We start from the raw sequence: 25,644 nt of genomic DNA on the forward strand, positions 1-25,644 counted from the left end.
AAGGAACTTTGACTTCTTTAACAGTATCTCTTAGTACTCGCCACACTATTTCGTTTATACGGGGAAGAGAGGGGAAGACAGCGCACAAGCGACAGACAGCGCAGGACCTACCGAAATAGGAAGCGCCAGGCGCCATAACAGACCAACCGAGCCGGGCCCACTTAAAGGGCCAGAACCTCTCGTGCCCCGCCCCCCTGTCTCAAGGCCATCAATCAGAGAGCGAGGCGCTCCGTGACGCCATCTTATCGCGACTAAGCGGAGTGGCGGCGGCATTTCCTGGTGTCTGAGCCTGGCGCCCAGGCTATGGGCAGCCAGGAGGTGCTGGGCCAGGCGGCCCGGCTGGCCTCCTCCGGTCTCATCCTGCAGGTACTCTCTGCCCGTCAGGTTTCAGCTTGTACTGCAGCCGAGATTTGCGGGATGGCAGCCTTCGGGCCCTTGAGAGCCTGCCCCAGGGCCGACCCAGTTCCGAGGTGGACCCCGCAATGGAGGGGGTGGGGGTCGACCGGAGACGGTGGCGTTGGTGAGGGGGGGCCTGGCCTGGAGATGGGAGCCTGCCTTCAGAGTCTAGGCCGGGTGACTGCAGACAAGCCGCTTTCCTTCAGAGCATTCTATTTCCCATATGGCAGGAGGAGTGAATTAGATCAGGTGGTCGGGGTGAGGGACTGGTATTTCGTGCTCGAGAATCTGGTATTTTTCAGGCAAGAGGTTCATTTCCTTCATCAAACACGGCCCTCAAACTTTGAGTCCCACTGAGTTCCGAGAGACCATATGGCATAGCTAAGAACAGGAATCTGGAGTTAGGCTTGGATTGCTCCGTGACCCAGGACAAGTGACTTCACCTGCAGAGCCTGAGTTCCTCACTAGTAAAATGGGGGTAATAATATGTAGTACCTAGCTCATAAGCAAGAATTGATTGGGATCATTCAAATAAACGTACTTAACACAGTACCTGGCTCTTAGTATGCATTTAATACATGTTGGCTGCATCTTCTGTTTATGTGATCTTGGACAAGTCACTTCACCTCTTGGCCCTAATTTTTGTCATCTGTCAGATATGATACATGCCAGTTAGTCCAAATGGTATCTGAAGATTCTTTCAACCCCAGGAACTGAACCTTTTAAGTCAAGCGGCTCCGTATCTCTCTGTCTCACTCTTGAGCCAATCAACCCTACTTCACACAAGTCTTGAATCTACCCTACCCCTTATCTTAGGCAGATGGAGGGCAGAAGAAAGAACCAAGCAGAATGGGGCTTGAGTTTGGGCCTTGTCACTTGCTAGATGCACTCCTTCGGGATAAATCCCATGACTTCCGTGAGTATCAGTTTCTTCATCTTAAATGAGAACCATAGTGCAACCTCACAGGGTCATTAGGAAGATTAGATGAAATCATGCCTCTTAAGTGCCTGGCACACTACAAGTACTTAATAAATGTAGCTATTTTTATTAGGGTAATAAGGATTTTTAAAATAGTCAATGTAGGAATGAAATGAGATAACCTATGGAAAGCATGTTGAAGAGTGCCTTGCACATGATACGTGCTTAGTAAATGTTAGCCATTCTAAGTTTACTTAGGGTTGTTTTTTTTTTTTTTTTTTTTTTTCCTGTTTCACTACATAAATAACTGAGTTTAGTGCTTTATCCACAGTGTTGATTTTTTTTTTTTTTCAGCCTTTGATAATATCTTAGTACCCAGATAGGCTTCATAAAACGAAAACAAGTTGTAGCGGAAAACACACTGGACTACGAGTCAGGTGGCTTACCTGTAAGGCCAAGCTGGGTCATTTGCTTGCCATGTGACATTGAGGAAATTACTTAACCCCCAGTCTTGCTTCCTGTGCATTTACCTGGTTGTTTTTAAATGTCAAATAATTTAACAGATGTGAGAGAGCCTTTTTTAAAACTGTAAAGTTGGTTGGACGTGATGGCTCATGCCTGTCATCCCAGCACTTGGGAGGCCAAGGCAGGAGGATTGCTTGAGCTCAGGAGTTAAAGACCAGCCTGGGCAACATGGTGAAACTTTGTCTTTATAAAAAATACAAAAATTAGATGGGCGTGGTGGCGTGCACCTGTAGTCCCAGCTACTCGGGAGGCTGAGGTGGGAGGATCTCGAGCCTGGGAGGTTGAGGCTGCAGTGAGCTGTGATTATGGCACTGCACTCCAGCCTGGGCAACAGAGTGAGACCTTGTGTTAAAACAAAAACTGTAAAGTCCTTTGCAGAAGTAAATGAAGGCTGTGTTGCTAATAAGGGCTACAGTGTGTGGCAAATACTGGGTGGCATAAGCAACCTCAGCTTCATTAGCTGCAACCTTTATTCAAACCAATTAGGAGATATAGGCTCGGCCTCCCAAAGTGTGCTCGCTCACGCCTGTAATCCCAGCACTTTGGGAGGCCGAGGCGGGTGGATCGTGAGGTCAGGAGATCAAGACCCTCCTGGTTAACACGGTGAAAGCCCGTCTCTACTAAAAAAATACAAAAAAATTAGCCGGGCGAGGTGGCGGGCGCCTGTAGTCCCAGCTACTCGGGAGGCTGAGGCAGGAGAACGGCATGAACCTGGGAGGCGGAGCTTGCAGTGAGCTGAGATTGCGCCACTGCACTCCAGCCTGGGTGACAGAGCGAGACTCCGTCTCAAAAAAAAAAAAAAAAGAGGACATACGGATATGGCCTGAAACATTAAGTTTCTTTTTTTTTTTTTTTTTTTTTTTTTTTTTGAGACGGAGTCTCGCTCTGTCACCCAGGCTGGAGTGCAGTGGCGCAATCTCAGCTCACTGCAAGCTCTGCCTCCCAGGTTCATGCCATTCTCCTGCCCCAGCCTCCCGAGTAGCTGGGACTACAGGCGCCCGCCACCTCGCCCGGCTAGTTTTTTTGTATTTTTTTAGTAGAGACGGGGTTTCGCCGTGTTAGCCAGGATGGTCTCGATCTCCTGACCTCGTGATCCGCCCATCTCGGCCTCCCAAAGTGCTGGGATTACAGGCTTGAGCCACCACGCCCGGCCAACATTAAGTTTCTTAGACAGTGATAGCTTTGAGGTTAACATAAGTGTGTACACATGTTTTTTTTTTTGTTTTTTGTTTTTGGGATGGAGTCTTGCTCGGATTTTTTTGTTTTAATAACCATATTTTTATATGGTTTCTTGAGTGTTTTCATTCTTGTATGCTTTCTCGAATTACACTGTAGACACTTTAGGTAGCTTTGCGGTTACATCTTATTCTACAAGAATTGAAGAGCTTGTTCTATCTGAATTCTGAGCCACCCATGCTGAAAGTATTAATGCCTTTCATTTGTATGCACTTAAAAAATGCTTTCACTTCTACAGTCTCATTTCTTTTAAAAATATTTCTTGTAAAGATGAGGTCTCACTGTGTTGTCCAGGCTGGTCTCAAATTCCTGGCTTCAAGTGGTTCTCCTACCTTTCAGCCTCCCAAAGTGTTGGAATTTTTTTTTTTTTTTTTTTTCTTTTTGAGACGGCGTCTCACTCTTTCGCCCAGGCTGGAGTGCAGTGGTGTAATATCTTGGCTCACTGCAAGCTCCGCCTCCAGGGTTCACGCCATTCTCCTGCCTCAGCCTCCCGAGTAGCTGGGACTACAGGCGCCCACCACGCCTGGCTAAATTTTTGTATTTTTAGTAGAGACAGGGTTTCACTGTGTTAGGCAGGATGGTCTCGATCTCCTGACCTCATGATCCACCCGCCTCGGCCTCCCAAAGTGCTGGGATTACAGGTGTGAGCCACGGTGCCCAACCAAGTGTTGGGATTACAAGCATGAGCCACTGTACTCAGCCCTGCAATCTCTTTTGATCCTTTTAATCAACCCTATGTGATAGGTAACCTCATTTGACGGAGGACATTGAGGCTTATAACAATTAGAAGATAACAGAAGAGCTAAATGGTGAATTGTATTTTTAGTAGAGACAGGGTTTCACCATGTTAGTCAGGCTGGTCTCGAACTCCTGACCTCAGTTGATCCACCTGCCTCGGCCTCCCAAAGTGCTGGGATTACAGGCATGAGCCACCGTGCCTGGCCATATCTGCATGTTTCTAAGGAGCAGCTACAGAGCTGTCATCGGACTCAAAAGACCACCTTTGACTCCATAAAGGTTGAGATGGTCATTTCTTGGCTTTGGAGACCTTGTTGCTCTGTGACGCTTTAGTTACAGTGTTAGGTGCTCTCCCTTTTTGGTCATACCTTTATGACCACAGTAGTCCTTTGGTATGCTTAGATCAAATCTTCCAAATCGCAGCTCTTCACAGATAACTCTGAGGGTGCTTAACACAGAAGTGATTTTCATTTGCTGCTGGGATGCCAGAGGGAGTCATTTAGTGAATGAGGTTTGCACTCTTCCCAGCATCCCCATTTAGCAACCCTGTTTAATGACAGTCGTCCTCTCTGTGTCTCATGGGAGAAGTTCTTTGCTTAGGTGGTTTTCTTGAATTGACAGATTGGGAAGTCTCAGGATATGTCCCTTTCAAGCAGCAATAACTGGACTCTGTCTCCCTTCCCCCCATGTTACACTACGTTGTCTTATTTTTGCAGCATCATTTAAAAGGTATTTTAACTCCTCTCTGGAAAGAGACAAGTATTCAATAAAGAAATACATTTTCTGTGTTCTAATTGAGAAAACTGAAGTTCAGAACGATTAAATGTCATTATTGAAATTCCTAGATATTATGAGGCAGAGAAGAAAAGAGAAATTAGACCCCATGATTTCTGGTGAGTCTGCTATACCCTTAAGGCTCCCACTTGCTAAGTGTGTGCTATTTCTAAACAGCCTGGCGTGGGGGAGTGTGGCTAGGGCCCAGCAAGGTGAACCACTAACTAGAATTCTCTTTCTGCTTCCTCAAGAGCTTGACTTTGAACCTGTAGAAACTCAGTGAGTCTATTGGGGCCTCTTTCTTGTTATTAATAAATTAGGGAGCCTTCCAAGTGCCTTCCAGGGTTCTCTGACCACTGCACGGGAGTGCTGAGAGATCCCAAGGAGTGAAATTTCAGGAGAAATGCAGACAGGTCGGGCGTCTTAGAGCAGAGTCTCCGTGACAAAGCTGCTGTATGTCATTACCTCACGTTAGGAAGAACAGCCACATCGTTCTCATTTCAGCAAAGTAAACACTCCTAACGTCATTTATTCTTACGTATTTTTCCTCTTTTTCTATAGGTGTTGTTTCGGTTGATCACCTTTGTCTTGAATGCATTTATTCTTCGCTTCCTGTCAAAGGAAATTGTTGGCGTGGTAAATGTAAGGTAGGAGGAGATGCACCCTGGCACTGTCAGAGTTCACCTTCTTAGCCAGGCTTTCTTCACACTCTGTACCTGTGTGTCATCCTTGGATTCTAGAAGCATGGACCTTTACCAGAAGCAGAGTGTTTTAGCAGTGGGCTAAGGAGAGGCGTGCAGGAGTGGAGGGACATGCAGGCAATGTTGCTTTTAATGGACTCATGGAGTGTTTTCCATTAGCAGCCTCCAAATGCACATTTCTCTGCCAGCTGTTCTGGTTTTCCTGCTCTTGGAAGTCAGGAAGGAGAAGAGTGGGAGTAATTCATTAAAAACTCCCTCTCAGGTATAATCCTATGTTCTTGTCCTGCTGACAGCAAAGGAAGCAGAAATTGTGCACTTCGTGAGGATGCACTTCATAATTGCAGGGCTGGAGCAGCCACCTTCCTTCCCTCTTCGGTGATTTTATAATTGGGATACAGCAACTGGGATCCGAGCTTGAGTCCTTGTCATTAGTTTCTTGGAGGCTCTTGGAAAGATGACTTCTTTGTCTTTTAGACTCAGCTTGTTTCTTCTACTCACCTCCTTTCTATTCAAGGACACCCACACATATTTTGTCTTCACAAATGACACAAAATACATGAAATGATGTAAGTGCTCAGAATAGCTCAGCTTCTCAGGTGTGTCTTCATGTCCTGATAAATGAGGCGGTATGTTCCAGACAGCATTTCATGTCTAATACTTAACAAACATATCCTCTTGGCTCTGGTCTCAGAGCTTAGTGGCAGGACTCAAGCTTTGAGGAAAGGAATCATCTGTGGAGTTTTGCACTACGTAGTGCTGAAGAAGGGCCCAGGAGTCTGCATTTTTACAAGCTCCTTAGGTGATTTTGAAACAGGGACCATTCTTTGAGAAATACTGTTTTCTTTTTTTCTTCTTCTTCTCCTTCTTCTTCTCCTCCTCCTCCTCCTCCTCCTCCTCCTTCTCCTCCTCTTCCTGCTTCTCCTTCTCCTTCTGCTTCTCCTTCTTCTGCTTCTGCTTCTTCCTTCTTCTTCAGCTTCTTCTGCTTCTGCTGCTGCTGCTGCTGCTTCTGCTGCTGCTTCTGCTACTTCTGCGCTTCTTCCGCTGCTGCTTCTGCTGCCGCTGCTTCTTCCGCTGCTGCTGCTTCTGCTGCTGCTGCTTCTTCCACTGCTGCTTCTTCCACTGCTGCTGCTGCTTCTTTCTTCTTCTGCTTCCTCTTCTTCCTTCTTCATCATCTTCTTCCGCTTCCTCTTCCTCCTTCCTCTTCCTCTTCTTCCTTCTTCCTCTTCTTCCTTCTTCTTCTGCTTCCTCTTCTTCCTTCTTCCTCTTCTGCTTCCTCTTCTTCCTCCTTCTTCCTCTTCCTCTCCTCCTTCCTCTTCCGCTTCCTCTTCCTCCTCTTCCTCTTCTTCTCCTTCTTCTCCTTCTCCTTCTTCTCCTTCCTCTTCTTCTTCCTCTTCCTCTTCTTCGTCTTCATCTTCGTCATCTTCTTGTTCTTGTTCTTCTTCTTCCTTTTGCCCTGTTGCCCAGGCTGGAGTGCAGTGGCACCATCATGGCTCACTGCAGCCTTGACCTCTTGGGCTCAAGCGATGTTCCCATGTCAGCCTCCTGAGCAGCTGGGACTACAGGTGTGCACCACCACACCTGGCTAATTTTTTTATTTTTTGTAGAGATGAGGTCTTACTGTGTTGCCCAGGCTGGTCTCAAACTCCTGGGCTCAAGCAATCCTCCCATCTTAGTCTCCCAAAGTGCTGGGATTATAGGCATGAGCCTGAGAAATATAGGCACTTGGCCCTAAGAAATACTTTTTTAAAAGCAGAAAGGAAGAGGGGCAAATCCTCCTAGCGGCTCAGATTTTTCTCCCTAGGCAGGCGTCCTGAGATTGGCAGGTCCCTACTTTGACAGCCCTTGTCTGGCCTGCCCTGCCCCCCTGCTTAAGGTTCGGTTCCATCTCCTTATTTGCAATGCTCCACAGAGGCACGGGGTAGCAGGATAATCCTTGGACAACCCCAGAGACCTTCACCCTGGGCCATCCCCACTCTGGCTTCACCCAGGCTGCTGCCTATTGAGGAAGGAAATCTCAGCTACTCCTCACTAAGGTGCAGGAAGGCTCACCTAGGTGCTGCCCGTCTGGGAGGTGCCCAGGCAAACCTTGCTGATCTGGGTTGCAGCAGCCTCCGTAATGGTTGCCAGCCTTATTGTCTGTCTTGAGATTCTTTTGGCCAGAGCCTCCACTCGGTAGAGGCTCAGCTTTTCTCACAGGGGCTATCGGTCACTCGTGTCCGCGTGACCAAGAAGGGTGGGGTTATAATCTTATCCTCTTCTCCTCCTTGTGGTCATGGCCACACCTCTGCCTGTAGCTATGAAAGCTGCAGGCTTTTGAGACCACTGCAGCAGCTTCTATCCTTCATGTAACTGTAGGCACACACCCTCAGGTGTCTTTCGTTTGGTTCCTAACTCAGTAGTTCTCATGGATCAGACCAGTAGGGGGTCCTGTAAGAGCCCACTGCCCTCCATGTCACCATCAGTGGTTTATGACCAAGACTTTATCTCCTCCCTGTTGCTGGAAATATCCCAGAAGTTCTCTCTGTGAAAAAACTCGAGACCTTATTGATTTCTGCCTTTCATTTACAGACTAACGCTGCTTTACTCAACCACCCTCTTCCTGGCCAGAGAGGCCTTCCGCAGAGCATGTCTTAGTGGGGTCACCCAGCGAGATTGGAGCCAGACCCTCAACCTGCTGTGGCTAACGTGAGTTGTGCTTTGGCAGGAGACACATTTCAGGAAGGCAAGTGTAGTGAGCATTGGAAGTGAAACAGTAACACGTACCTAAAGCTGAATTGCCTCCAGATTCAGTTTTGCCATGGGTTTCTGGGAGCAGGCATACGACAAGAAGGGGAGAGTGTTTGTGTCAAAGGAACTTCTTGGCTCATTTTCTCTCTGGATGTCCAGGAGCCAGGAAGAGGTTCTAGGTTAGGGTTTCTGGGCCAGGTTTCTAGCCCTGGTTTCATCCTCTTTGGAGGTTGTTTCTTGCTGTTTCTGATCACCACTGTGGGCTCCACTTGGCCTGTGCCATCTTTTTTATTCCTAATCTTTTTGCTCTATAATATCTTTTGAGCTTTTAACAACCACTTAGATTTAGTATTTCTTGAAAGCCTCTTATGGGTTCATTACATTTTTCTTCAATTTTGTTATATGACTTCAGTTCTGAGTCTTTTAGGATATTCTTGAAGATCAAGTACATTAGCTTGAAATTGCAATGGCTTTTCTCCAGCTATGTCCCTGCAGGGAGGGCTGGGGGTTGAGGTTGTTTCCCAGTGCTGCCCTTGCATAACTCCTTTTTGCCTCACAGAAATGACTGTCGTGAGGGCTGGTAGGTGTTCATTTTATTAGAGGAACAACTGTTAACCACCCAGGCATATTTAAATGCCCCGTGGCACACATGTGAAACATATGAAAGGATACTGAGCACTGCTCTGTTTGTTATTTGGGATGCAAGGAACAGCTGTATACAGTCTGTCAGTCATTCTCAACAACAGGCATTTTCTTTCTGGGAATTTTGCTTATGGGTCAGTATGTGTAACCCAGTGGATAGAAGTGTAGGCTTTGGAGTTATAGCAGGATTGGGTCTTGCTTCTGCTCTTGATTAGCTGTTCATGACCTTGGCCAAATTGCCCAGTGCCTGTCAGCCTCAGTTTCCTCATTTTTTTTTAATGGAGATAATGACAGAGGATCATTGTGAGGTGTCAGTGATATAAGGGGCATTAATCATAGTGCCTGGCATGTAGTTAGTATCTTAATAAATAAATGGGAGCTGTTTGTATTATAACTTTTTTTTTTCTGTTCAGTGTTACTATTTTAATATATATTTCTATTTATTTTAAAATTTAGTGAATTATTTTTTTCTCCTCTTCCAGAGTCCCCCTGGGTGTGTTTTGGTCCTTATTCCTGGGCTGGGTCTGGTTGCAGCTGCTTGAAGTGCCTGATCCTCGTGTTGTCCCTCACTATGCAACTGGAGTGGTGCTGTTTGGTCTCTCGGCAGTGGTGGAACTTCTAGGGGAGCCCTTTTGGGTCTTGGCACAAGCACATATGTTTGTGAAGCTCAAGGTGAGTGCGCCTTCTGCTGTGAATGGGGAATGGGAAGAATAAGAAAAAGCGTTGCTTTTTAAAAATGCTTTTATAGGAGAGAATGATTTTTCCAGACTTGCACCTAAAAATGTATTTAGAAAAAGGTTAACATAGTCAGTTAAGTTCTTCCAATTGAAATCTGTCAGATAGGCTAGGCTAAAGTTCACCTCTGTTTGACCATAAATAAAAAATAGGTTTGCTAATAATTTACTAGTTCAAGTCAGAATGTAGAAGAACCGTAAAGGTTTTTCAGGTTTTTCTAGTGACTGTATTTAGTTGTATATTAATATTAACTTTTCTCTCTTCATCTTTTAGAATAGATTACAAAAGAATATATATATAATGTAAATCTTAAGGCATAATATACTGGAAGATCCATGAACCCACCACCGTACCCAAGAAGTAAAACGTTACTGATACTTATGTCCAGCTGTGTGCCCTGTCCCCATAGCCAGGGTAGCCACTGCCTGAGATTTTCTGTCTATCATTCTGTTACATCTTGACTTTTTGATAATGTTTGTAAACTGCACCTTAACCACATGTTTGCAGGTGATTGCTGAGAGCCTGTCGGTAATTCTTAAGAGCATTCTGACAGCTTTTCTCGTGCTGTGGTTGCCTCACTGGGGATTGTACATTTTCTCTTTGGCCCAGGTAAGAATCATGGCTTTTAACTTTTTATATGATCTTTGTTTCTCCAACTGGTTTTTCTTCTTGTTCCCACCGCCGTGGGGTTTGCATTTGCAGTACCCATGCCTGTGCAGGAGGTGGAAGCACCAGAAGGGTGGCCTTGGCACTGCTACTCTGGCTGCCAGGTCCATTGTGTTCCATACACTGAGACCGTAGGTGTTTCTAGGGACCTGGTGAGGGCCACACACTGGACTTCACTGTCAAACATCAAAAACCGTTTTTAGACATTCAGTGGGCAAGCCTGTTTCAAACTGATCTTTGGTTGTCTGGTAGTTTTGTAAAGGAGAAAAAAAGCAGTGAGGGGTGGGGTGGGAATCAGATTACATGTGTATTATTTTCGCTGGATTTCCATCAGGTTTTTGCAGAATAGGTGGAAACTCTGCCAAGCCTGTTTTAAACTTACATTGAAATCTCACATAATTCAGAGAGCATGAATCAAGTCAGAGTAGGTATATTTTCAGTTTTAGCAATTTAGGCTTCATTTCCATCTCATTATTTCCTAGTTCTAGTTCATATTTCTAGTTCTAATAAAAATATAACTAGAATACAAGTGCTATTTTTAAAAATGAAATTTAAGATCAGATAGTTACCAGAACATTTTACAGTGCTAAGCAGTTGTAGTTTTCATTAATGTTTAGGAAGATAAGATTCTTAGTAATGATTTATGTAGAGGGTACTTCTCACAGAGGACACTGGCATCAGGTGGGTGGCTCACATTACTGCTGCTGGAGTTTTAAGGGCTTGGAGCATGAAGGAAGAAGGCTGGTGGATGATGGGCTCCATCCCAGGTATGATTGGGAGTGGAGAGCAGAAGGGCCCACACCTACTAAACTGAGAGACTCTTCTTTTTCCTTGCCCCGTGCCTTTTACTACAGGAGCAGCCTTGATATTGCCAGGCTGAAAGCAAGTCTGGAGGTCCCAGTCTTTCTTGAACCAGTGTGCACTGCTGTTCTCAGGAGGGAAAGAGGGTTGAAGGGAGCTTGTGAAAAGGGGCTTTTTTGGACTTTCCTCCTCAATTTGCAGACAAAACCCATCTGACTGCTCCTGGCCAGAAGCCATTCTTTTGTCCTGGATGGGTGGAGGGAGGGTTGAGCCTTCTTATCACCCTACCCTTTTCTCCCCCATCAGTAGTAGCTCTTGCCCTGGCGAAGAGGAGAGAGTCAGCAGCTCAATTGTGCTTTGTAATCATTCATGGCACAGGTTTCCGGGGTTTATGGAAAACCCGCAGTCCTTGATGATGACAAGTCCTTGGATATTAGCACAGTTAGGATACATGGATCTTTGCAGTGTGCTGACTAGGTGGAAGAGCCGTTCCTTTGGCCAAATACACACCTTTTGAGAATGTATCAGACATTGCTGTGGTAATTGAGCTAGTGTACATCTGCTACGGAAATTACATTCTGCCTGCTGAGAAGAATTACGTTCTCCCAGTTAAGTGAAGTGTTGGGAACACTTTGCAGGTAGATGCTGAAGTGGAGTTGGGTCTAAGTGAATAGTGCCATTTCCCAGAGAGTAAGGCATTGCTGAATAGAAAGTGCAGTTAATCAAGAGAGTTCTATTACTTGATTGGCCTTTGAGATCAAATTTATAGGCATATCTTAATTCTGCCTTTATTAAAACAGTTTATTTTTTTTCTCAGCTTTTCTATACTACAGTTCTGGTGCTCTGCTATGTTATTTATTTCACAAAGTTACTGGGTTCAACCAAGCTTCAGACTCTTCCTGTCTCCAGAATAACAGATCTGTTACCCAATATTACAAGAAGTGGAGTAAGTAATACATTTTATCTGTTATTTTAATCATAGGTGCTGCTTATTCTTGAGAGAAAGAAACTGCAGCTGGTTTATTGTTATAATCATAAATGAATTTTATAGCTCATATTTATGGAGTGCCTGCTCTATGCCAGGCCAGGGTTTCTAAATCTTTGCACTATGGACATTTTGTGTTGCTCAATTCTTTGTTGTAGGGGCTGTCCTGTGTGTTGTAGGATGTTTAGCAGCATCTCTGACCTCAAGCAACTAGATGCCAGTAGCTCCTCAGTGGAGCACCCCAAAATGTCTCCAGATGTTGCCAAATGTCCCCTAGGGGACAAAATTACCCCCAGTTGACAACCACTGTGCTAGACCCTATGCTGAATGCTTTACCTGCCTTATTTAATGCTTACAACAACTCTGAAAGGCTGACACTCTGTTTCTATTTTAGGGTTGAGAAACTAAGGCTTAGAGAATAAATACCTGTCCTAGGTGAGGGTCAGAGTGAGGACAGGAGCCTGGAGGGGCTCACATGCCAGCAGAGCACAGGTTCCACCATTGTGCTCCACTCTCTCTATTCTGCTGTGGTTTTGGTTTTCTTCCTCAGTTGACTTCTAGCACAGATAGCTGAGAGTTCTGAGAAAGTAGGGATGAACCCAAAATGGTCTTTTTTTTTTTTTCTCCTTGAGACAGTGTCTCATTCTGTTGCCCAGAGTGGCGTAATCATAGCTCACTACAGCCTTGACCTGCTGGGCTCAAGTGATCCTCCTGCCTCAGTCTCCCAAGTAGCTGGGACTACAGATATGTGCCACTATGCCCAGCTAATTAAAAAATTCTTTTTTGTAGAGATAGGGTCTCACTATGTTGTCCAGGCTAGTGTTGAACTCCTGAGTTCAACCAATCCTCCCATGTCGGCCTCCCAAAGTGCTGGGATTATGAGCCACCATGCCCGGCCCCACATGGTCTCTTTCTAAGTGTCAGGCTAGTCTTTCAGGTGATCCACTTTCCTATCTAGACCACTGTGGATTTTACAGCTGACATGTGGAGTGAAGCATAATCTTTTCTACTTAATTCCTTCACACTCCGGTCATTGGACTTTCATTTTCTGGCTCTTTTGGGGTCAGTGCTCCTGCCCATGCCATTGGAGCTGCACACATGATGATGTTGCCATGTTGTCTCTGCTAAGACACTTCATGAGCTCCTCCATTCTGGGTGCTTCCCCCCTTTCCATGCTTGTTTGCTTGCCGGATGTAGTGCACTCGGTTGTGGTAAGGCTGCATATGCTGGATTTCTCCTTATTCCTCTTGTGATACTTGAAAAAGTAGTAAAATATGTGAGACTTAAGTCTGAGAATTTACAGAATCCTGTTATACAACTTTTCAAGAAAAACTAGATCTTATGGGCCAGGCGCAGTGGCTCATGCCTGTAATCCCAGCACTTTGGGAGGCTGAGGTGGGCAGATCACCTGAGGTCAAGAGTTTGAGACCAGCCTGGCCAACATGGTGAAACCTTTTGATCTCTACTAAAAAATACAAAAATTAGCTGGGCATGGTGGTGCGTGCCTGTAATCCCAGTTACTGGGGCAGGATGGGGGCTGAGGCAGGAGGATCACTTGATGGTTGTGTGTCTGGAATTGGTGGGTTCTTGGTCTCGCTGACTTCAAGAATGAAGCTGCAGACCCTCGCGGTGAGTGTTACAGTTCATAAAGGCAGCACATCTGGAGTTGTTCATTCCTTCTGGTGGGTTCATGGTCTCGCTGGCCTCAGGAGTGAAGCTGCAGACCTTCACGGTGAGTGTTACAGCTCATAAAGGTGGCGTGGACCCAAAGAGTGAGCAGCAGTAAGATTTATTGCAAAGAGTAAAAGAACAAAGCTTCCACAGTGTGGCAGGGGACCTGAGTGGGTTCCCACTACTGACTCCCGCAGCCTGCTTTTATTCCCTTATCTGACCCCCACCGACATCCTGCTGATTGGTCCATTTTACAGAGAGTTGATTGGTCTGTTTTGACAGGGTGCTGATTGGCATATTTACAATCCTTTAGCTAGACACAGAGTGCTAGACAGAAAACTTCTCCAAGTCCCCACTAGATTAGCTAGACACAGAGTGCTCATTGGTGTGTTTATAAACCTTGAGCTAGACACAGAGTGCTGATTGATGCATTTACAAACCTTGAGCTAGACAGAGTGCTGATTGGTGCATTTACAAACCTTGAGCTAGACAGAGTGCTGATTGGTGCATTTACAATGCTCTAGCTAGCCGTAAAAGTTCTCCAAGTCCCCACCAGATTAGCTAGATACAGAGTGCCGATTGGTGCATCCACAAACCTTGAGCTAGACGCAGAGTGCTGATTGGTGTATTTACAAACCTTGAGCTAGACACAGAACACTGATTGGTGCACCTACAATCCTTCAGCTGAACATAAAAGTTCTCCAAGTCCCCACCTGACTCAGGAGCCCAGCTGGCTTCGCCTAGTGGATGCAGCACCAGGCCCCACACTCCTCAGCCCTTGGGCAGTCGATGGGACCGGGCGCCCTAGAGCAGGGGGCAGGTGCCGGTTGGGGAGCCTCCGGTCATTCAGGAGCCCATGGCGGGGTGGGGGTGGGGCTCAGGCATGGCTGGCTGCAGGTCCTGAGCCCTGCCCCGTGGGGAGGCAGCTGAGGCCTGGGGAGAATTCAGGCGCCCTGGAGGTGGGCCAGCAGTGCTGGGGGACCTGGCGCACCCTCCGCAGCTGCTGGCCCAGGTGATAAGTCCCTCACTGCCTGGGGCTGGTGGCACCAGCCAACTGCTCTGAGTGCGGCCCCGCCGAGACCGCTCCCACCCGGAACTGGCACTGGCCCACAAGTCCTGCCTGCACAAGTCCTGCCTCTCTCTCCACACCTCCCCACAAGCAGAAGGAGCCAGCTGCGGCCTTGGCTAGCCCAGAGAGGGGCTCCCATAGTGCAGTGGCAGGCTGAAGGGCTCCTCAGGCACGGCGCAGACGCCGAGGCTCAGGAGGTGCCGAGAGCGAGGGCTGCTAGCATGTTGTCACCTCTCAGTTGCAGTGAGCTGAGATCACACCACTGCGCTCCAGCCTGGGCAACAGAGCAAGACTCCATCTCAAAAAAAAAAAGAAAGAAAAACTAGATCTTATGTATCAAAGCCAGATGTGTTCTCATTTGTGAGATAAGAGTTCTCCATTGTGCTCAGCTAGATTTCACCTGTAACCTAAACCAACAGGACACTTTTGGATACCTCTGTGCCTCATTTACAGGCTTAGATGGTTAGGACTCAGGATCGCTTCTCTTGCCTAGAGCTTCTGCCACCTAGGTCTGAGAGTGCAGAAGAGTTCTTCTTCGCCTGACTGCCCCCTGATGCCCACCTGTACCAAGCCTGGCAGATTTTCATACTGGGCCTGTCCTTGTGCCCCAGCAGGATTTGGGGAAGGAACATTTGAACCATTAGTATAAGCAAAGAGAGAAGGTAAAGAGTCTGCCAAGTATTTATTAAACTCTGTGGTGGCCAGCCTGAGCAACATGGCAAGACTGTCTCTACAAAAAAAAAAAAAAAGTTTTTTAATTAGCCAGGTGTAGTGTTGTGCACCTGTAGTCCCAGCTACTCAGGAGGCTGAGGTGGGAGGGTCACTTGAGCCTAGGTCAAGGCTGCAGTGAGCCATGATTGTGCCACTGCACTCCAGCCTGGGCAACAGAGTGAGACCCTGTCTCAAATAAATAACTAAATAATTAAAATCTGTGATGGGCTCAGAACTCTAAGCTTAGTTTCTTTATCTGTCAAATGGGGATAATAATAGTACCTCCTTCCTAAGGCTGTTGTGAGGGCCTGATGAGTTGGGGCATGTAAGGTCTTAACATTGTGGCCTGGCACAAGTGGGTATCCTTAAGAGACAGCTGATATCACCACCATCACACTGATGCCCTGAGAGCAGAGCTGGCTCCACAGGGACACCCTAGCCAGGCAGCTCTGATGGTATTGGTATGGGAGCTCAGCGGTTTAATCTGGCAATATGCCCTGAAAGTACCCATGCCCAGACTGCAAGGACCCAAGCCCTGATCATGAGAAGGCTGTGTGTACCTGTGACACATAATGATACTGTTTCCACTGACATACAATAAGAACATGGCGCCATGCTTGGTGCCATCAGGGATACAGACATGTAGGAGAGGTGATTCCTGGGCCTCAGGGAGGTTTCTGAGGGCTTGAGAGGCACCTGATACAGATCTGAAGCCTGTGGGACTCCCCCCCCCAGACCTCAGGGTCTTCATTTTTAAAGTGAGATTGTTAGCCTACATGACCTGTGAGGCCCCTCTGAAGACTTCAGGAGTTCCATGAAGGTATTTGAACCTTGACAAAGAGCCATTTACAGTAACTACCATTGACTGCATGTTCTGTACCATGCACTACATTAAGCACTTTACATGGATTTTGTGTTTAATTTTCATAGTAACGTATGAGATAAATACTGTTAGCTCCATTTTACAGACAAGAAAACTGAGGTTCAGAGGAGTTAGGTGACTGAGCCAAAATCACATAGCTGGTTTTGAACCCATTTCTCTCCACCTTTTGCTGGGGACTAGCTTTAGGCTGTGGTTTACCCCTATGTTATGTAGCCTTCCAAAAGAAATTGGCTTATTGCCCACAGTAGTTATTATTTACATAAAGATTAGGAAGTTCCAGGTAGAACAATTCATAATTCAGGTTTATTATTTTAAAAAGAAGGCCAGGCGTGGTGGCTCACACCTGTAATCCCAGCACTTTGGGAGACTGAGCGGGCGGATCACTTGAGGTCAGGAGTTTGAAACCAGCCTGGCCCACATGGTCAAACCCCGTCTCTACTAAAAATATAAAACAGTTAGCCGGGCGTGGGGGCATGCGCCTGTAATCCCAGCTACTTGGGAGGCTGAGGGAGGAAAACTGCTTGAACCCAGGAGGTGGAGGTTGCAGTGAGCCGAGATCATGCCACTGCACTCCAGGCTGGGCAACAGAGCAAGACTCTGTCTCAAAAAAAAAAAAGAAAGAAAGAAAAGAAAAAAAGAAGCTGGGTGTGGTGGCTCAAGCCTGTGATCCCAGCACTTTGGGAGACTGAAGTGGGAGGATTGTTTGAGCCCAGGAGTTTGAGACCAGCCTGGGAAACATGGTAAGAACCCCTCTCTACAAAAAATGTAAAAATTAGCTGGGCATGGTGGCACATGCCTGTGATCCCAGCTGTTCGGGGGGTTGAAGCAGGAGGATCACTTGAGCCCTGGAGGCTGAGGCTGCAGTAAGCTGTGTTCATGCTACTGCACTTTAGCCTGGGTGACAGAGTGAAACCCTGTCTCAAAAAAAAGAGAGAGAGAAAAGAAATGAGATGATTCTGAATGCATGCATGCAGTGTATGACTTTACCACGGGCAGCATGCCTGACTTGACTCCCCAGAGCAGCTTTCTGCACTGGGGACTTCCTTAATGGAAACTGGTCATATAATTATATTTATTATCAATTTGACCTAGTTGTGAGATTTCCCTTCCCGTTCTTGTAGAACTCCATCTTTAAAGATACTTATGTAACCTTATAATAATGGTACTTCAAATAATGGCTTCTGTTTATATTCATAGACATTTCTGAGGGATTTAAGATAAGAGATTTGCTAATATTTAAGTAAAGCTGAGGAATTTGACTCAGCAAGCATGTATTAAACATTATTATGTGTTAAGCACTGTGCCAGATGCCCTGAGTGAGGCCCCTACCCTCAGAACTTGCATGGTGATGGAGAGATAGGATCTGTACTCAACTGTGCTACAGGACTCTGTGTATCTAGTGTTATCAAAATAGAAGCACAGAGGAAGTACGGCTGAATTTCATCTAGGAACTTCAAGGACGGCTTCATGGAGGAAGCTTCTTTTTTGCTGGACTTTGACATGTGGGTGGGCAGAGGTTAAATGTATATGTGTGGTAGAGATGGGCATTCGTGACCACAGAAGGAAAATTTGCTCAGTGCTTGTTATCTGCCCATCACTCTGTTGGAATTGGGAATGTAGAGATGCCTGGGGTACTTAGGTTGGCTGGACTATGGGGGAAGGGAGAGAAAGGAAAAAGTGGCAGGAAGTTATGAAGGAGAGTAAACCTGGCTGCCAGGCTAGCGTCAGTTGGCAGTGGCCTCCGTGCTATGGAGCTTGGGTTTAATTCAGGGGCAGTGGAGCCCCTGAAAGGTTTTTGAACAGCACCATGATCAAACTGTCTGTATTGAGGAGCTTGCCGTCTCTTACAGTTATAGTGTCTTATTTTTTTTCATTCAATCCTCATAGTGGCTCCATGAGACAGGACTTCTTATCCCATTTTGCAGATGAGAAAGCCAAGGCTTAGCAAAGTTAAGTATCTTGTTCACGGCGACATTTACACTAATAAGTCGAGGAGCTGCAGGTTGAGCCCCAGTCTCTAAACTTGACTCCAAAGCCTGAACCTGCAATGAGAAAGATAGGCTAGAGAAAGAGTAAGAAGCAAAAAAGCTCATTGGGAGCCTGTGGCAATTGTCCGGGTGAGGAGTAAGGACAGGGGAATGATGGATGAAAGTGGGAAAATGGGTGAAGCTGGGGCAGCATCGATAGCCCCAGAGTGACTGGGATAGGTGGAGCAAGAGGGAGAGGAAGGAGTGCTGTGTAGGGTGGAGGAGGTGATGGAGGGCAGTGGACAGGATGGTAGCCTCACACTCCCTAGTGACTCTTGTCATTGTGGTAAGGATGTGGCTGATCAGATCATCCTGAGTCAGAAGAGTTTGGGAAGTGGACGAGTGACTCAGGTGAAAGTGTGATGAGCCTCTGAGTTCTGATTCTGGACCTTCCCTGAGTTACCGTCCGTCACCTTTGACCACCCCAGCCGCCATTTCTCCATTATTACTCTGAGGCAGTGGAATGGCTTGTTGGTCAGGGTATTCCGGGGAAATTCCCGGCTATTTAGATCAGCTCATCAGTACCAACCCAGCTATTGTGAAATAGGCTTCTTTTGACTGCCCGAAGTGACACCTCCATTCTGAATAGAATGGTAAAAGTCCACCACATGCTTCCTGTCTCCCACCACTCAGCCCCTGCCTGGAGAAGCCACATCCCAGATTGGATTTCCTGCCTCTGTGTCCTTAATGAGCACTTTAGTAAGTGGTGTCGCCATTCTTCTGAACCACAAGCCCATTTAAACCAAAGGCATTAGGAAAATCAAGTATGAGCTCTCAGCTTAGGTACACCATCATGATTTCATTCTCCCAAAGAACTTTGTCTTTAAAGAGCTCAATCATCTTCCCAAATCCATTCACAACCTGCAGGCAAGGAGGCATCACGAGAGCGTCATGACAAGCAGCAGCCTTTGTTTCCTTTTAAAGGAAGACAGGTCCTGCTTTGCTGACCCCTGGGAGGACCACCACAATATGGCAAGGGGTGAGAAGCAGTGTGAGAGAGAGAAGGTGCTGAAGCGGGCTGTGGCCAGAATCCAAGTCTGAAGATGACGTGGTCCCCAGTGCCCCCTAGTGGTGGGAAGTTGTCTGGTGCTCTTTGTTCTGGGGAAAAGGAAGATGGCCTGTTCTAAGCATCTTGTGGCCCAATTTCCTTCTCATCAGGGAAGATATACTCCTGAGCTAAAGAGATATCCTGGCATCTGCTCTAGGGTCTGTGATTCCCTGAGGGCAGCACTGTTTGGGAGGATTCACACTTGTGCTCCCTGTGTCTGGAAAAAAGGCTCAGAAACCAAGGGGTAAAGAGAATGGGGGCTAGAAGTGATCCTTGCTTTCAGAGGTGCTCTAGACTTGCCCTGTCCTAAATAGTAGCCACCAGCCACATGTGGCTATAGAGCATTCTGGAATGTAGCTAGTCTGAATTGAGATGAGTCATAAATGCAAAATACATATTGGATTTCAAAGTCTTAATATGAAAAAAAATTTTTATTTGTTTTACTAATTTATTTTACTTTTTTTACTTTTTTGAGATAGAGTCTCGCTCTGTCTCCCAGGCTGGAGTGCAGTGGCATGATCTCAGTTGACTGCAAGCTCCACCTCCCGGGTTCATGCCATTATCCTGCCTCAGCCTCCTGAGTAACTGGGACTGCAGGCGCCCGCCACCACACCTGGCTAATTTTTTGTATTTTTAGTATAGACGGGGTCTCACCGTGTTAGCCAGGGTGGTCTCGATCTCCTGACCTCGTGATCGACCTGCCTCAACCTCCCAAAGTGCTGGGATTACAGGCGTGAGCCACCGTGCCCAGCCGAAAAAAATATTTTTACATGGATTACTTGTTGAACTGATAATATTTTGCTTAAATAAATATATTAAAATTAATTTCACTTGTTTCTTTTTCCTGTGCACTGTGGCTGCTAGAAAATTTAACATTACATTTCTACTGGATAGCATTGCTCTTCACAGATGGGCTTTGTGCCCAGAACGGGGGCCCACATGACTAAGACAGGTTTCAGGCCTGCCTTGGGCCCACTTCCAGAGCTGTGGCTGACCTTTTGGAGAGGTAGAGTGGGCTTGGCCTTTGTAATTCAGCCCTCCCCTCCCAAAAAGCCCTTTGAAATCCTATCATTCAGAAGTCATCACTTTGTATAATCACTACTTTTCAAAATGCGAGTACCCCAGGATTAAGAACCTAACATCAACCAGGCGTGGTGGCTCACACCTGGAATCCCAGTACTTTGGGAGCCAAGGTGGGAGGATTGCTTGAGGCCAGGAGTTTGAGACCAGCCTGGGCAATGCAGCAAGACCCTCACTCTACAAAAATTTTAAAAATGAACTAGGCATGGTGGCACACACCTGTAGTCCCAGCTATTCTGGAGGCTGAGGTGGAAGATGGCTTGAGCCCGGGAGTTTGAGGTTATAGTGAGCTATGATCACACCACTGTATTCCAACCTGGGTGATAGAGCGAGACCCTGTTTCTAAAACAAAACGAAACAGAAAGCCAAACACCTAGTCTAAATATTCTGGGATCCCAGGGTGCCTACAAGATAGAGGAGGGGGCCCCAGAGAGAACTGTGGGAGGTAGAAAAATAGGAGTTGGAGGATACTGAGCCCCCTGGCTGCCTTGCTCTTCCATTTTGTGCTCAGCTCCCTGGCGTTGAAGCCACCTATCTCTTAACAGGTTGACCTGTACCCTACCTGTTTCTTTGTCCTTGGGAAATGGGCCATTTGGTGCCTGCTGGGAGTTTTATTTATTTATTTATTTTTGAGCCAGATTCTTGCTCTGTCACCCGGACTGGAGTGCAATGATGCCATCTCAGCTCACTGCAACCTCTGTCTTCCAGGTTCAAGTGATTCTTGTGCCACAGCCTCCCAAGTAGTTAAGATTACAGACACGTACCACCACGCCCAGCTAATTTTTGTATTTTTAGTGGAGATGGGGTTTTTGCCATTTTGCAGGCTGGTCTCAAGCTTCTGGCCTCAAGTGATCCACCCACCTCAGCCTCCCAAAGTGTTGTGATTATAGTCGTGAGCCACCTCACCTGGCCTGGAGTTTTAGAAGAGTCGTATCAGAAATTTTATTTTCGACTGGGCGCGGTAGCTCACGCCTGTAATCCTAGCACTTTGAGAGGCTGAGGCGGGTGGATCATGAGGTCGCGAGATCGAGACCACCCTGGCCAACATAGTGAAACCCCATCTCTACTAAGAATACAAAAAATTAGCTGAGCGTGGTGGCACGTGCCTCTAGTCCCAGCTACTCGGGAGGCTGAGGCAGGGGAATCACTTGAACCTGAGAGGCAGAGGTTGCAGTGAGCCAAGATCGTGCCTTTGCACTCCAGCCTGGCAACAGAGTGAGACTCTGTCTCAAAAAAAAAAAAAAAAAAGAAATTTTATTTCCTCCATTCCTCTGTCATACCCATTCTGAGTCATTTACCTGACCTGTGAAAGCTAAATTTCTTTTGAAATACAGAGGGGCACCTCCTATACTTTGTGTAAAAGGGCCCTGGATGGCTGAACATAGCATTACAATGTGCAGTATATGGAGCAGAATTTGTTCTGCAGCCTGGCATGCTTTAGACAGTTTTTAAGGAAAGAACAAACTGTGAGCTGTATGTGTTATCTGTGGACAGTGTACTGTGTGGGCCCCCAAGGGACAGCAGCAATTCTTTAGGGGTCTCAGTATATGAATCTTGGGCAGGCCCTTACAGACTTTGGCTTTGTGTTTAGTAATGTAAATTCTTCCCCAGTGTTTGTGAGATGGCTTCTGAGTGCTTAGCATTGAATGAGGATTCAGTGGAGACTATCCAAGTTGGGATTTAGGGATCAGAATGCATGTGCCTCTCATGTAGTATTGCATTCTTAGACTTGCAATGCCTGTGATGTTTTTGTTTTGTTTTGTTTTGTTTTCTCTTCTAGGCACTTATCAACTGGAAAGAGGCTAAACTGACTTGGAGTTTTTTCAAACAGTCTTTCTTGAAACAGATTTTGACAGAAGGTAAGTTGACAGTCACTCTGAATGGTCGGGAGACCATAGTAGAAGGGGATTTCATAGGACTGCCAATTACCTGGGTCCAGATCACCTGTTTAGAGCCTCTGGGGCTGAAGAACTTCAGAAATGGGAGGAAGGGGCTTAATACAGAGAGAGAAACCAACGTCTATTTAGTTTTGTGCTTTACTTAGGTGGTCTAATTTAAATCTCTCCACAGCCTTGTAAGAAAGATACTATTCCCCTTCATTATGGATGAGGAAACTGAGAGTCAGTGAGGTTGCAGAACTTCTTTAGGGTTTTGTAGTAACAGGGAACAGCTTAACTGGGATCCAGGCCTAACTCCAAAACCCCATGTTATAAGATTTTTATGAGTTTATTATAAAAGTATTGTATCAGTTACAGAAAACTATTTTTATCTTTTTTTTTTTTTTCTTTTTGAGATGGAGACTTGCTCCATTGCCCAGGCTCTGGAGTGCAGTGGCTCCATCTCGGCTCACTGCAAGCTCCGCCTCCTGAGTTCATGCGGTTCTTCTGCCTCAGCCTCCAGAGTAGCTGGGACTACAGGTGCCACCACCACACCTGGCTAATTTTTTTGTATTTTTAGTAGAGACGGGGTTTCACCGTGTTAGCCAGGATAGTCTCGATCTCCTGACCTCGTGATTCGCCCACCTCGGCCTCCCAAAGTGCTGGGATTACGGGTGTGAGCTACTGCCCTTGACTGGGATTTATTTTCTTAAACAATAAAATGCGCTTGTATGAGAGTTTGGTCAGACTTCGGTCTTTTCAGTTTACCTATGACAGAGCTCAACGTGGAGGGCCAGCAAGGGGCTGGAAGCGCGTTTGGTTTTTGTATGTGTATGTGTTGGTTTATTTGTACCCAGCTTCAATTAGAAAAATGAGATTTTAAGGCAACTATTAAGTTGCTGAAGGTGGTAGTTTCTCTCTTCATATATATTTCATATCCATATACCTATTACTGAATGTATTTTTTAATCTTTTCAAAAATTATCTTTTAATTATAAAATATAGTCCCATTAGAAAAAAATAAGAACATAGAAAAAATAATACTAGCATTCTAATACAACTGTTATTATCTTGGTGTTTTATTTTCCCCCCATCTGTATTTTTTGTTCATTATGTTTCCAGAGAAAAGCAGCTCCCCCTATGCCTCACTTTCCCCGTCTGTGAACAAGGGGATAGGACCAGGCAGTGTCTGAGGGCTCTCTGATCTTCGAGAGTGCACACATGCTTCTAGCCTAACCTTATAACTTTGCTGTTACAAAAATGAAACTGTTCCGAGGCCTTCTTGGGGAAGGGAGGGTCAGAAGCCTCGGAAGAGCTGAGTGAAGGGCCTGAGCACTTAGCTCCTGGAGAGCAGGGAGTGTGCCGTTCACCACTGCCACTGCCTCCCTGTGGCCTGGCACAGGAGGGCTGTGCAGCATGTATTTGTGAATGGAGTGAGAAAAGGCAACAAGGTAACTATTGTGAAATGGTGTATGATGATAGTTCATGTTGTTGTAAGAACAGGAAAATCGGTGGAGGGAGTTTTGGAAAGGACAGTTGCTCATATGCACTTTTTTCCTTCCAAGGTTTTAAGAGCAGTTTTAATGAGTTTGAGGAATGGATCCAGTCCAAGTGATGGCCCTAAATTGGTTTTCTGGATTGCAGACAACACATGTCTCTAGACATGTCTTTGCAGCAGCTGGTTTAAGTTTACTGCAAACAAAAGCCTCCAGAGCTCAACCTGAATGCAGTGCCAGGAGCCTGCTCCATGGGTGGATCCCCCTAGCCTGACTCCCTGACTGGCAGAGTGCCACTAGGAACTTCTCAGGGCCTCCATCTCTGTGGCTGTGAAATAAGGAAGTTGCCTGACTGAGATCCTCAGATTCGTTTTATATATATATATATATATATATTTTTTTTTTTTTTTTTTTTTTTTTGAGGCAGAGTTTCACTCTGTCGCCCAGGCTGGAGTGCAGTGGCGCACGGTCTCTGCTCACTGCAAGCTGCGCCTCCTGGGTTCACGCCATTCTCCTGCCTCAGCCTCCCGAGTAGCTGGGACTACAGGTGCCCGCCACTATGGCCAGCTAATTTTTTGTGTTATTTTTAGTAGAGATGAGGTTTCACTGTGTTAGCCAGGATGGTCTTGATCTCCTGACCTTGTGATCCACCTGCCTCGGCCTCCCAAAGTGCTGGGATTATAGACATGAGCCACTGCCCCCGGCCCGTTATATTTTTAAAACTACAGCTCTAAAAAAGTTGAAATCCCCGGTTTTTTTTGGTTGTTGTTTTTTGTTTTTTTGTAGATAGGGTCTCACTCTGTCACCCAGGCTGGAATGCAGTGGTGCAAACACAGCTCGCTGCAGTCTTGACCTCTCAGGCTCAAGTGATCCTCCCACCTCAGCCTCCCAAGTAACTGGGACTACAGGCAAGGCACCTACCATTACGCCTAGCTAATATTTTAATTTTTTTGTAGGGACAGGGTCTTGTGATGTTGCCCAGACTGGTCTTGAACTCCTGGACTCAAGCGATCCTCCTGCCTCGGCCTCCCAAAGTGCTGGACTTACAGGCATGAGCCACTGAGCTGGGCCTGAAATCACTTTTTGTAGTAGCAAAAATGTATGTGCTGTTACTTCTGCCGCCACATTTCCTGAACAGTATGCCAGGTGCTGAGAATACTGAGATGAATGAGTAACAGGCCATGGCCTCAAGCATTTCATTCTCTCACCAAAGACACAGACGTTTGTGTGGTTAACTGTTCCTGGGCTGTGAGGGGTGTAGTACTTGAAACTCATTTCCTAGAGCTTTGCTAGGAAACCAGGGTCATAGAGATGACTGAGAGGGGCTCTTGCCCTCAGGGAGTTTATAGAATGTAGGAAGGAGAGCCTATTCTGCCAAAAGACAGGGAAGGCCCTGCAGAAAAGACACTCTAGGTGGTGAGAATGACAAGAGCCAAGGCAGGCCCAGCCTGACTCAAAGCAGCTGGAGGGCTAAAACCTGGGAGGTAGGGTGCAGCAGAAGATGACAGGGTGATGAGGGTGAGGTTGACGAAGGGAAGCCAAAATGATAGCTTGGGGTCAGTGTATAAAAGCCCGCAAATACAGAATTAAGGAGCCTGGACTTTTTGCAAACATTAAAGAGCCATTTTGGCCAGGCGTGGTGGCTCACGCCTATAATCCCAGCACTGTGGGAGGCAGAGGAGGGCAGATCACCTGAGGTCAGGAGTTCGAGACCAGCCTGGCTAGCACAGTGAAACCCCATCTCTACTAAAAATACAAAAATTACCTGGGTGTGGTGGTGGGTACCTGTAATCCCAGCTACCCAGGAGGCACAGGCTGCAGTGAGCCCAGATAGCGCCATTGCAGTCCAGCCTGGGCAACAAGAGTGAAACTCTGTCTCAAAAGAAAAAAAAAGAGAGAGCCATTTAAAGATATGAAAGCAGGCCGGGTGCATTGGC

General features: G+C 46.4%; 1 protein-coding gene across 3 annotated transcripts in view; it reads left to right on the forward strand.

Moving 5' to 3' along the window:
• Positions 1 to 232: 232 nt before the first annotated feature.
• Positions 233 to 25,644, forward strand: part of RFT1 (RFT1 glycolipid translocator homolog) — a 44,666-nt gene continuing 19,254 nt past the window's right edge. The window contains exons 1-7 of one of the 3 annotated variants that reach the window (XM_007984570.3): positions 233 to 366; positions 5,150 to 5,235; positions 7,858 to 7,974; positions 9,141 to 9,330; positions 9,901 to 10,002; positions 11,678 to 11,806; positions 22,115 to 22,193. In XM_007984570.3, coding sequence (XP_007982761.1) covers positions 304 to 366; positions 5,150 to 5,235; positions 7,858 to 7,974; positions 9,141 to 9,330; positions 9,901 to 10,002; positions 11,678 to 11,806; positions 22,115 to 22,193 — 766 coding nt within the window. In that variant the 5' untranslated portion in view covers positions 233 to 303. The remainder of the gene's footprint in view (positions 367 to 5,149; positions 5,236 to 7,857; positions 7,975 to 9,140; positions 9,331 to 9,900; positions 10,003 to 11,677; positions 11,807 to 22,114; positions 22,194 to 25,644) is intronic. The other 2 variants (XM_038003790.2, XM_038003791.2) reach the window with 2 other exon arrangements.

This window comes from Chlorocebus sabaeus, chromosome 22 (genome assembly GCF_047675955.1).
Source record: "Chlorocebus sabaeus isolate Y175 chromosome 22, mChlSab1.0.hap1, whole genome shotgun sequence".
NCBI classification, from domain to species: Eukaryota; Metazoa; Chordata; class Mammalia; order Primates; family Cercopithecidae; genus Chlorocebus; species Chlorocebus sabaeus.